General features: G+C 38.6%; 1 protein-coding gene across 1 annotated transcript in view; it reads right to left on the bottom strand.

Moving 5' to 3' along the window:
- LOC108512040 (60S ribosomal protein L30-like) overlaps positions 1-8971 on the bottom strand; it is a 14927-nt gene extending 5956 nt beyond the window's left edge. The window contains exon 1 of the mRNA XM_017847087.1: positions 8921-8971. Coding sequence (XP_017702576.1) covers positions 8921-8971 — 51 coding nt within the window. The remainder of the gene's footprint in view (positions 1-8920) is intronic.
- Between the last annotated feature and the right edge of the window lie 3468 nt (positions 8972-12439).

Genomic DNA, 12439 nt, shown 5'->3' with positions numbered 1-12439 from the left:
TATATATATATAATCTCTGTATTCAGGTCTCTTTTTTAACCTTACATATAGGTTTAGAGTTGTCTTCATTATATGTTATGCAAATTATTCCTAGATAATCCATAATTTAACTTTTTCCTGTTGTTTTTAAATGAGTTACCTACATATGTGCCACATGCGGGAGGAGATGGCAGAAATAGTAAGTGATTTGCCTAAGTGCAACTAGTTAATAACAGAATTTAGATTAGAAACCAAGTCTTCTGACTGGAACTCCTCCCACAATAAAGCAGATTCTTTTACTATTGTCCCATTCTTGTTGTTATCTTTCTCTCTCTCTTTTATTTTATTTTATTCTGAGATAAGGTCTCGCTCTGTTGCCCAGGCTGGAGTGCAATAACACCATCTAAGCTCTCTGCAACCTTCACCTCTGGGGTTCAAGCGATTCTCCTGCCTCAACCTCCCAGGTAGCTGGGATTCCAGGCACCTGCCACCACGCCCAGCTGTTTTCTGTATTTTTAGTAGAGATGAGGTTTCACCATGTTGGCCAGGCTGGTCTCGAACTCCTGACCTCAAGTGATCAACCACCTTGGCCTCCCAGAGTACTGGGATTACAGGCGTGAGCCACCACACCTGGCCTCTCTCTCTCTTTGAATGTAGCTTTGTGTTGAATAATGAATCTGAGTCAAGAAAATATAGCCTAATCCCATACATTTTAGACTTATAAGAAATTGAAATAAATGTGTAAGGCTCATTTCTCAAATTCTATTCATATTCAAAGTAAGTGATATTTATGTTGATGGAATTTAGGGAGTCTGTCTTTAACCTAATATTTCTTTAAAGGCTTCACACAAATGAAACCTAAGCAAAATTTCTTAAATAGTAATCTCAAATTTTATCTATGAAATAAAGCTCTAAAAGGTAATCTTATTCATAAGTTTTATATCTCATTAAAGACTGAAAAAACATAATCTCATTATAATTAAACTTTGCATTTTGTCTTTTATTTAGTGCAGTTGCAAAACAGAATTGTTTGATCACTGTCAACAGTGGAAAACATGATGGTAGTTTCAGCAATTATTGGTACATTGTGAGTCTATCATCAAGTATTTTAATGCCAGTGCAAATCAGTGATTTCAATAAATAAATTTTGAAATAAATAAAACCAGAATGCTTTAACAAAACTTAAACTAAAGGCACAAAATGTATAGATGTAGGCTTAATGGTGTACCCTAACAACGTTTCTGCAGGTGGCTTGTCAGGAGGAAGCTTGATGCATTCTGTCCCTTCAATAGGCAAAGGTCTCCAGCCACTTTCTTTAAAGTTAGTAGGTGTGCCAACTAATTCCATTTCACAAGAAGAACCCTGAAAGATTTAACAAACTGCATCTTTTCCCCCTATTTTTAAGCACAGTGCCTCAAACAAGATGCTAGTTATGCCTGTGAGATCAGATCAAATATAACAGTGAGAAATTGAAATTTGTAGTCAGTCCACTTAAATGCTCATCCAGTCAAAAATAGATTTGGTAAATTATAAAAACCTGGCTTGTTTTAAATACAAAAAAATGAGAAAAGGAACTGACTGAGAGGATATAAGGTGAGTGGAACCGGGTTTTATGGTATGGAGGCCAGTTGAACAAGTAAAGAATACAAAATAAAATACAGACAGTTTTCTTCTTGATTCAGGAGGTAGCTGAATTTCCTGCACTTGTGGAGAAAGTCATCATGCTTGAAAAGGTCTAGGTGTCCTGGTTGAAGCAGTATAAAAGCTGAGGATTCTGACACTCTTGTTTTCATGGTAGGCTCCTGACTTGATAATGAGCCAGTTGGATGTGAACCCTTGTTGACACACATTGGTATGCAGATGCCAGCTGTGGAGTCTCCCACAAGTGAAGAGTAGGACTTGAGTAGGTCTTACATGCTAGTAAAATCCTTGTGCTACTATCTACAGGGGTCTCACAGAATATCTTTGCCTTCTACTTTTAGTATTTGTAGCTCCCTTCTGGTGAAGAGTCCTGGGAAGACACGATGCTGATAGTGATCCAATACATCAAATACCATGACTGTTTTTTGTTTGTTGTCTTCCATCCGGGTCTTCTTAACAGAAAATTTATTATTTTTTAAAAATAAAATGTTTTCATTTTAAAAATGAAAATATTTTACACCATTACATGTAAACTCCAATATCTTTACTATTTGTGTCTCATTCTCATTGCTGCCCATGTGAAACCTGTACGTTCTATCAGATAGGCCTCTTGTCTTCATTCTTGCACAAGGCAGCCACACCTGGAATGAGAGCAACTGGGATCCAGTGCTCAGCCACAGGGACTGGAAGTAGCTGTGTCAGGAATATGGTGCCCCAGCTTTTCACTGAGGCATTGATGCTTCTTTGGCTGACATAAATCTGCTCTACTGAAAAACATTTGGAAAGGAGCTTTGCAGAGTGTAACTTGCCTGGTTGGCAGTCTTGTTTCTTTCTTAGCCAAGAAGAAGCAAAGGGCTCATCAAACCAAATTTCAACCTTCAGCTTCACTTGAAAAATCATGGTGGTTGACACAGGGATCAGCAAAGTCTTTGAAGTTCTTTGGCATGCAAGGCAAATTATAATTTCGTTCATAAGGGAAATGTTTTTCCTTTTGTGCTGTTTGGTATCCTGGGCACAGAATTCCTTTCCAGTTTTCCATAACCAGCATCCTGGGTATTTTTGTATTAAAATTATACCTTATGTTTTATCCTTCTCTTACTGGATACGTTTCATCTTTTTTGCTTGAATAATTAGGCCAAGAGAATAAAAATGTAGTCTTGAGTCAAATAAATTCAAATTAAGTGGTTATTGAGAAAGAGACATTTCAATTTCTTCATTTGTGGTTTTGTTTGTTTGTTTTTTAATTAATTAATTAATTAATTAATTAATTTTTTAATTATACTTTAAGTTCTAGGGTACATGTGCATAACGTGCAGGTTTGTTACATATGTATACTTGTGCCATGTTGGTGTGCTGCACCCATCAACTCGTCAGCACCCATCAATTCGTCATTTATATCAGGTATAACTCCCAATGCAATCCCTCCCCCCTCCCCATCCCCATGATAGACCCCATTTGCGTTTTATTTCCAGTGGAACACCAGCAATAAAGACTCTTACAATCAAATATGATAGAAATTCAGGACCAGGCGAGGTGGCTCATGCCTTTAATCCCAGCACTTTGGGATGCCAAGGTGGGCAGATCACTTGAGGTCAGGAGTTCAAGGCCAGCCTGGGCAACATGGCAAAATCCCATCTCTACTAAAAATACAAAAATTAGCCAGGTATGGTGGTGCACACCTGTAATCCCAGTTACTCTGGGGGCTGTGGCATGAGATTTGCTTGAACCTGGGAGGTGGAGGTTGCAGTGAGCTGAGATTGAGATCGTGCCACTCTACTCCAGCCTGAGAGATAGAGGGAGACTCTGTCTCTCAAAAAAAAAAAAAAAAAAAAAAATATATATATATATAAATATATATTTAATATATATACACACACACACATATATATGTTTTTGGTGAATTTCTATTTTATGTATAAATATATATTATTTTATTTATTTATCATACACATATAACAGAAATTCACCAAAAACCTGACTCTTCTTTAAATCTTACCAATTAGTAGAAATAAAAGTTTAATTAATCAATCAGCATGTATGTTTGAGTGCCTCTGAGTTTAAAGATATTTAAAGTACTGCTGTTAGACTGTAGTGGTGGTAACAGTTCTTCCTAGAACCTAGAAAGAGGTGGCATTCTTCTTGCACCAGGTTCAGGCTTAGCTCTTTTGGATCATTCCTTACTGAGAGTCAGCTAATTCCTCCTCAGTCCCCTCTTTATCACTGGCCTCAAATACACTGACTGTCTGTTGCACTTATGGAAAATAGATCAGTGGGGTGCTCCTGAACTTCTTTATAAGTTGAAGTGCCATTGCTGAAATTCATAATAATGCAACATAATAATGTGTGATCGACACTAAAATAGGTGTTCAGCATTTTGTGTTTCTATAAGTTTAAGAAAAACTGTAAAGTTTTTGTTGTTGTTTTGTTTTGTTTTAGAGACGGGGTCTTGCTCTGTCACTCAGGCTGGAGTCCAGTGATATGATCACAGCTCACTGCAGCCTTGATCCACCTGGACTCAAACAATCCTCCCATCTCACCCTCCTGATTAGTTGGATTTATAGGACCATGCCATTAGGCCCGGCATACGTGTGTGTGTGTGTTTATCAGAGACAGGGTTTCACTATATTGCCCAGGCTGGCTGGTCTCCAACTCTTGAGCTTAAATGATCCTTCCATCTTGGCCTCCCAAAGTGCTGGGATTACAGGAGTGAGCCACCGTGCTTGGCCTAGAAAAACTGTAAGTTAAATGAAAGCATATGTGGTAAGAACTGCCCTGACCTATAATTCCCCTATAGTCTCTTAATGCTTTTATACCTTACCAGGCCCAGCACTGCCCTGGTTTTGTTGACCTAGGGTAACTTACTCTGTGTGAGTTTTCATCCAGAATGCAATCCTCTATACCAAGGCTCTATCCCAGAGGTCAGCAACAGTTTTGGGTATTTTAGACTTGGGGAATGAATTAGTTTTCTAGGCTGCTGTAACAAAATGCCACAAAATATGTAGCTTAAAATAACAGAAATGTATACCCTTGCAGTTCCGGAGGCTTTGAGAGAGAACACATTCCATGCCGTTTTTTGTTTTGTTTTTTGAGACAGAGTCTTATGCTGTCACTTAGGCTGAAGTGCAGTGGCACGATCATGGCTCACTGCAAGGCCTGATCTCCTGAGCCCAGGTGATCCTCAGACCTTAGCCTCTTAAGTAGTTAGCACTATAGGCATGCACCACCATGCCTGGTTAATTTTTGTTTTATTTTTTGTAGAGACATGGCCTTGCTAAGTTGCCCAGGCTGGCCATGCCTCTTTTCCAGCTTCTGCTGGTTGCTGGCAATCCTTGACTGGTAGATGCCTCACTCCAATTTCAGCCTCATTACAGCATGGCTTTCTTCCCACTGTATATCTGTGTTCTCTCCTCTTATAAGGACACCAGTGATTGGATTTAGGACCCACTCTAATCCAGTATGACTTCATCGAAACTTAATTACATCTGCAAAGACCCTATTTCCCAATAAGGTCACATTCTGAGGTTCTGGGTGGACTTGGGAGACATTATTACTACTACTCCTGCAGGAAGTCCTCTAGTCTCTGTTGTAACTACTAAACTCTAGTGTAGCAGCAAGGCAGCCATGGGTAATGCATAAATGAAAAAGTAGGCTCTTTTCCCATTAAAATTTTATTTATGAACATTGAAATTTGAATTTTATGCAGCAATTTAAAAGATCATTCTTAGTTTGTGGGTCTTACCAAAAGATGGATGGGGTGCAGGGGGAAGATTCAACCCAATGCCTATAGTTTGCTAACAAGTATGATATAGTGAGGGTGAGGAGGTAGATGTAACTTTAGGGTAATTTTTCTTCTTTCTGCTCATAAACAAAAGAACCACATTCTGAGAAAACCTGTTTGTGATTTGCATCAAGAAACTTTCAATGGCCTCGTGTTTTAGCAGAGAGGAAACCAGACCGATGCCTGTTTGGCAGCATCATTCCTGGTGTGCTTGCCAAAATTTTGGTGAGGATTTTGCTGTCAAGATTAAGAGGTGATACAGGCTTAAATGAAGAACATGACCCGGAGTCCTTGTGTTGAAGGATTAGGACATTTCCCTCATGGGATCATAGCATTCTCTGTGCCAAAGGTTTGAGTATACTTTTGAGGTGATTTTAAATTAAAGGAATTTTATGACTCAATACTACGTGGCATTCTGGTAAGATGTTGTCATTCCCTAGGTACTCATTGAAGATTAGATACTAGATAATATTCTGCACATCTGAACAGACTTCATCTTCTAATGCTAAGAGTTGCTATTTTATCTTGAGGCAAAATAAATCTAAATTTTCTGATTTATCATGCACATGCTTCTAATGAGATTTATGTAATGTAAAATTTGAAGTTAGTATTAAAGATTGTGATTTGTTTTTTCTAATTACAAAACCAAAACTTGCTCATTGCAGAAAATTTAAATAATGCCAAAATAGATAACATAAAAATAGGAAAATTTCCCATAATCTCAATTCTCAGAGATAATTTCTGAGACTTTGGTATGTATTTTTTTTTTTTTTTTTTTTTTTTTTTTTTTTTTTTTTTTGAGATGGGGTCTCTCTCTGTTGCCCAGGCTGGAGTGCAGTGGTGTGATCTCTGCTCAATGCAGCCTCTGCCTCCCAGGTTCCAGCGATTCTCCTGCCTTAGCCTCCTGGTAGCTGGGATTACAGGCATGCATCACCATGCCCGGCTAATTTTTGTATTTTTGGTAGAGACAGAGTTTCACCATGTTGGCCAGACTGGTCTTGAACTCCTGACCTCAGGTGATCCGCCCACCTTGGCCTCCCAAAGTGCTAGGATTATAGGCGTGAACTATCGGGTATGTATTTTTTCAAACATTCCCCCTACCAAGTAATTATAAAATCAAGTGAAAAAGTAAACACTGAACAGACATTTTACACATTTTTAGGAGATTTTAGGACAAAGTATATGAGCAAAGTATCATTAGGTATTATACCTAATTATGTATTAGACTCATAATAGTCTGCTAATAATAGAATATGAAATAGTTGTACCTCCTAATGTTAAGGGATATGTCTTTGTTTTGTTTTTGTTTTGCTGTCAACAAGCAGAGACTGATCTAGTAGAAACAATAACATCCATATACATATATAGTAAAGTCCTATTCAGAAACTCACTAAGCCGTGGGTTCAACAATAAGTCTTTTCTCCTTACTAGAGAGACTTGAAACAGGTATCCACCTTCTTCAATAATAGCATCAATAATTTAATAGGGTTTACCATTCACAGCATGTTATTAGTAGAGGCTTTATCTGGCTGAGAACTGAAAAAACTCTGGGAGCCTGTTTCATTTAGGGAGGAGTTCACTGTCAGGATCTCAAGTGGATATCGTAATGACTGCTGTAGTTTATGCCCTTAGCAGCTCAGAACAGAATGGTTGAATTACTGCCCTCCTTAGACAACATGGAAATCTTGTGTATAAAAGTGGATAATCCTCCACTTGTATACAAAAGTGGCTAGATAATCACAGATCTGGGCATGAATCTTCCCTCTATTTCTGTCATCCGTGGGGCCTTAAACAAGTTACTTAAACTGCGTTTTGGTTTTCTCATCTGCAAAATGGAAATAAATAGCAATGTGTCTGGAGTTGGTTCCTTCTGGTGGGTTCATGGTCTCACTGACTTCAGGAATGAAGCTGTGGACCTTTGGGTGAGTGTTAGAGCTCTTAAAGATGGCACGGACCCAAAGAGTGAGAGGTAGCAAGGTTTATTGTGAAGAGCGAAAGAACAAAGCTTCCACAGCGAGGAAGAAGACCCAAGTGGATTGCTGCTGCTACCTGGGGTGGTCAGCTTTTATTCCCTTATTTGTCCCCTCCCATGTTCCATTTCTGTCCTATTAGAGTGCCTTTTTGTTTTTCAATCCTCCCCACGATTGGCTACTTTTAGACTCCTGCTGATTGGTGTGTTTTACAGAGCGCTGATTGGTGCATTTTTTAATCTTCTGGCTATCCATAGAGCACTGATTGCTGCATTTTTACAGAGCACTGATTGGTATGTTTTACAATCCTCTTGTAAGACAGAAAAGTTCTTCAAGTCCCCACTCGACCCAGGAAGTCCAGCTGGCTTCACCTCTCAGTAATACTTTGTAGGAGTGTTAAGGATTAGTATTGATGTGTGTGTAAAGCACTGAACCAGTATCTCATATTTAGGAGGAGCTCAGAAATACTATTTTTTATTGTTATTACTTGAGAGGTATTTTTTGTCTTTTTTTTTTTTTTTTTTTTCCTTTTGTAGAGAACAGTGTCTTGCTATATTGCCCAGGCAGGTGTCGAACTCCTGGGCTCAAGCTCTTCTCCTGCCTCTGCCTCCCTAAGAGCTGGTATTACAGATATGAGCCACTGTGCCTGGCTACAGAGAGATCTTTAGATGACCCAATTCAACTCTCTTATTTAACAAAAGAAAAAAATTGGGTTCAGAAGGCTTCCTGCTCTTAGGTTATTCAGGTAGTTGGTGGTAGACCAGGAAGGACAATTTTGACACTATGTTTCTTACTCCAGTCTTCCTTCCATCATTCATTCTTTCTTTTAAAATTTTTATTTAATAGTCCCAGACACTGATAAATTCATTCATGTCTATAATTTCTTTAGCCATACTGATTATTACATAACGAGTTCTCATTCAATAAAACGTCTGAAGATCTATACATTGCTTTTAAAGAAAAATGTCTATATAAATGAAGTCCTCATTAAAGACTCAGTGAATTCTATTTTTTCTGTCTTCCATTTCTGGGGTTTGCTAAGATTTATATTCAGTTTTTTCCACATTATACTTACAGGTTTACTGAATTTCATAAGACTGGCTCAATTTCACAAATTTGTCTGGACTCTAAATATTAGCAACTGCTGTGTTCATTGTTACTGCAAGAAATACTTTTAAATTATGTTTTCATATAATTTCAGTATAGTCTCTCTATATATGCATATATATCCATGTGTACATATACATCTGTGTGTATATGAGACCTTATATGTTTTATTTTACACTGCACAAGCATGATTCTCCAACAAAACACATAGATTTTTTGAGCACCTTAGGCATTAAATTGACACATAGGGTCCCAAAGACTTCTTTAACAAGAGATCAATATTCCTTAAGCCTGTACTTTTTACACAATAATTGGAGAACAATGGGCCTTTCTTATCTGGTTTTCACTGAGATCTTCTCATACACAAACTGGTGAGATGTGCAGTCCTGGGCACAGGCACAATGTGCAGCCAGCAGCTAATATGTTCCTTGGCATAATAACTCACCTTGCCAGAATGACCCAAAGAAGCTCTGCCTGGTGAATTCCCCTGAGCCATACGGGCTGTTAGTTGACCTTGGACTGGCTGCTTACATTTTTTTAGCTTCATTAACTTCCCTTGCATACTTGGGGAAGGTTCAAATGAGGTAATCCAGGTAAAAAACATTTGTAAACTACTAAAAGCTACAGAAACATGAACTATTAATATAAACATGCTCTAACAATGTACCAAGAGGGAAACCAAGATTATTTAAAATTTTTAATCATTAGGTTCATAAAAATTCAAGGATTTTGGAATCACTCTCTGTACCTTTTCCATATATTTAGGTTTAGCAATACTCAAGAAATATCCCAATTCTGAGGAAAATCACAAATGCTATCAACTACACAAAGCCAGAAATTCAGTCTAGTGGTGAAATTCTTATGGTTAACCTTTTGTCCCCATTACTAAATCTCACCCCAAAAGAGAATGGAGGGGATGTGTGGAATCTCTCCGGGAGTCTATTCAAGAGGAAGTAACATTCCTACTTGTCCATTCTCTGCCTGCTTCCCCACACTGCACAGTACTTAGGCTACTCCTTGTCCTTGGTCTGGATTATTTTAGTGATTCTAATTATATTCATGACCTTGGCTTTCAGGCTAAGGTAACCTTTATGGCCAATTTGTGGACTATTTTCAAAGAAACTTCCTAGTGTTTTACAGGGACTTTATTTACTTTCGCAAGACCTCATCCATGTATTCATTATGAAGAACCACACTGGTTTGCTTTTCTACTCTTTCCTGCTCTGCCACCTCTACAGGAAATTACATTGCAGTCAGAAGCATCATGCAGAGAAAAGACGCCTCCTTATTCAGTGGAAGCAATTTCTGTCTTATGTGTTACTTCAACTGTCATAACATTCTCAGGCATGAACTTCATTCTCTTGATTAATATTTATAACCTCCTCTTTAGACACCTGTAATGTCAGTGCCTGTTGGGGTGGGAAGCTCAGTACATGGCAGGCAGGAGAGTTGATACAGTCTGTTAATACTTAAAGAGACTAGGGTCGTCTAAAGGTTCCATTGTCAAAGGAAGCCTGGCGATGGATTCTGGCTACAAACCAGGGAGGGACATTTCTATCCAGCCTTGAACTAGTCCTAATTGGAAGTGGCATGACCCACTGGACTCGGAGCAGGAGTATCTACTTGCTGCTGGCTTGTTCTGTGAGTTGGGGCAATTCTCTGATGTCTGATACCTTTACTTCCCCAACTGTAACATGGACTAACTGAATGATTGCCTGCCTGGGCTTGTTATAAATAGGACAAATGGCATGTCTGTGCAGCTGCTTTCATTCTCTTGCTTTCAGAATGGTTAAAATCAGGGTATTTAATTTCCCCTGGAAAGAAAGATTTTCAGGAGCAGCTTGGAGTTATAGGCACTGAAAAGGGAGGATCAGTGCCCATCACTCTATTGGCTCTCAGACACTGCCTACCTCTGGAGCAACACAACAATATCACACACCTCTGGTAGATCATGATAGAGGATCTGAGAAGACTTGAAGATTAAAGGAAAAATTAAAGCTGGGAATGTCTATTTGGACTTAAAACGGTTCATGGAGTCTCCTAAGCTCCAGTCCTGAACATTTAACAAACTGCTTCCTGCCTGCATCCTCTGCACCCAAACATTCAATTGTATTTTCAACCTGAAAACGCCTAAAATGGAATGCATTATTCTGTAAGCTTTTCTAATCTTTGTCATTAAGTTAGTGAATGATTTTTGATAAATTACATTGTTCTTTGTGTCCATTTTTATCATTCATTAACTCATTTATTGTGATTTATCCAATCAATTTATATTCCTGGAGAATCTACTATGTCTAAGACATAGAGTGTTATCCAAACATAAGGGTGCAAATGCTGCCTTTTCCACAATTTTTCTCTCTGGTACTCAGTTGCAGGCAATCTTTCTTTCCTTGACTTCACTACTTTCTAACTTTCTTACAATATTTATCATGTGCTGATACATATAATGTTATTTGTGTACATGTTTTATTTCCCATACTGTAAGTTTTATTATCTTAAAACCTTTAAACTGTCTACAGCATCCCCTTGTACTTTACAGAAAAAAATATAGACTGGAAGACATATGCAAAAATAACAATAATGTAAGACAATATATAATGACATAGTGGGCATATGGGTGGTAGACATTACAAAGTGCTCTGGGAATGAAGAGATGAACTGATCAGGGAAAAGCACTTGGAAGTAGGGTGGTTGATATGGTTTGGCTCTGTGTCTCCACCCAAATTTCACCTCAAATTATAATCCCCATAATCCCCAAGTGTCGGGGGATGGAACAGGTGGGAGGTGATTGGATCATGGGGGTGTTTTCCCCCATGCTGTTCTCATGATAGTGAGTGAGTTCTCACAACATATAATGGTTTTATAAGGCAGTTTTTCCTGCTCTTGCTTGCTCTCTCTCACCTGCCACCATGTAAGATGTGCCTCTTCCCCTTCCTTCATGACTGTAAGTTTCCTGAAGCGTCCCCAGCCATGCAGAACTATGAGTCAATTAAACCTCTTTCCTTTATAAATTACCCAGTGTTGGGTATTTCTTTATAGCAGTGTGAGAATGGTCTAATCCAGTGGTCATGGGAGAGGTGGGGTGAAGTCATTCCAGGTAGAGAAAAAACACTGGCAACTGGTGCCCATAGGAAATAATATATCTTTGGGAAACCAAGAGTGATGATGATGGACAGTAAATAGCCACTAGAGGATGGGACGTTGCAAATGCCAAACTAAGATGATTAGGCTCTTCTATAAGCAAAGATTAGATACAAAATATTTTTGAGCGGTTGAGTGCCATATCAAAGAGACATTTTCAAGAGATTTCTCAGGTAATGGTATGCGAGTTGGTGAGACAACTTGGAGGCAGAAAAAATCAGAATTAGTTACTGGTGCAAGAGTACGTGAACATCTTGGAACAGATATAAACGCGTAAGGCAGAGAAACCAGAGCAGGAGAGTGGAATCCTCAGATTGTAAAGAGATGATCAATAAGACATTGCAATTGAGTTTGAGGATAAGGAAAGGGGTAAATAAAAACTCATTTCTAGGTCTCGTGTTTAAATTACGTTAAAAATTGTGATACCATTGATAAACGGTGGAAAATCAATTTTGGAGGAAAAATAATGCATTCAGTTTTAGGCATTTTCACATTGAAAATGCAATGATGGAATATTTGGGTGCAGAGGAGGCAGGTGCTCACCAGTTTGTTAAATGCTCAAGACTGGAGCTTAGAAGGGAGATCAGATGTTAGAAAGTAAATACAAGGCCTGCGTATTAGCTCACGCCTGTAATGCCAGCATTTTGGGAGGCCAACGCAGGAGGATCGCTTGAGGCCAGGAGTTTGACACCAGCCTGGACAACATAGTAAAGACCTATCTCTACAAAAATATAATTAAAAAGCTAGCCAGGCATGTGGTGCATGTCTGTAGCTCTAGTTACTCAGAAGACTGAGGCAGGAGGATTGCTTGAGGCTGCAGTGA

The sequence above is a fragment of the Rhinopithecus bieti genome, unplaced genomic scaffold, assembly GCF_001698545.2.
Source record: "Rhinopithecus bieti isolate Rb0 unplaced genomic scaffold, ASM169854v2 scaffold_26504, whole genome shotgun sequence".
Classification (NCBI taxonomy): Eukaryota; Metazoa; Chordata; class Mammalia; order Primates; family Cercopithecidae; genus Rhinopithecus; species Rhinopithecus bieti.
The sequence above is the reverse complement of the archived record's forward strand: the minus strand, read 5'-3'. Positions and strand labels throughout refer to the sequence as shown.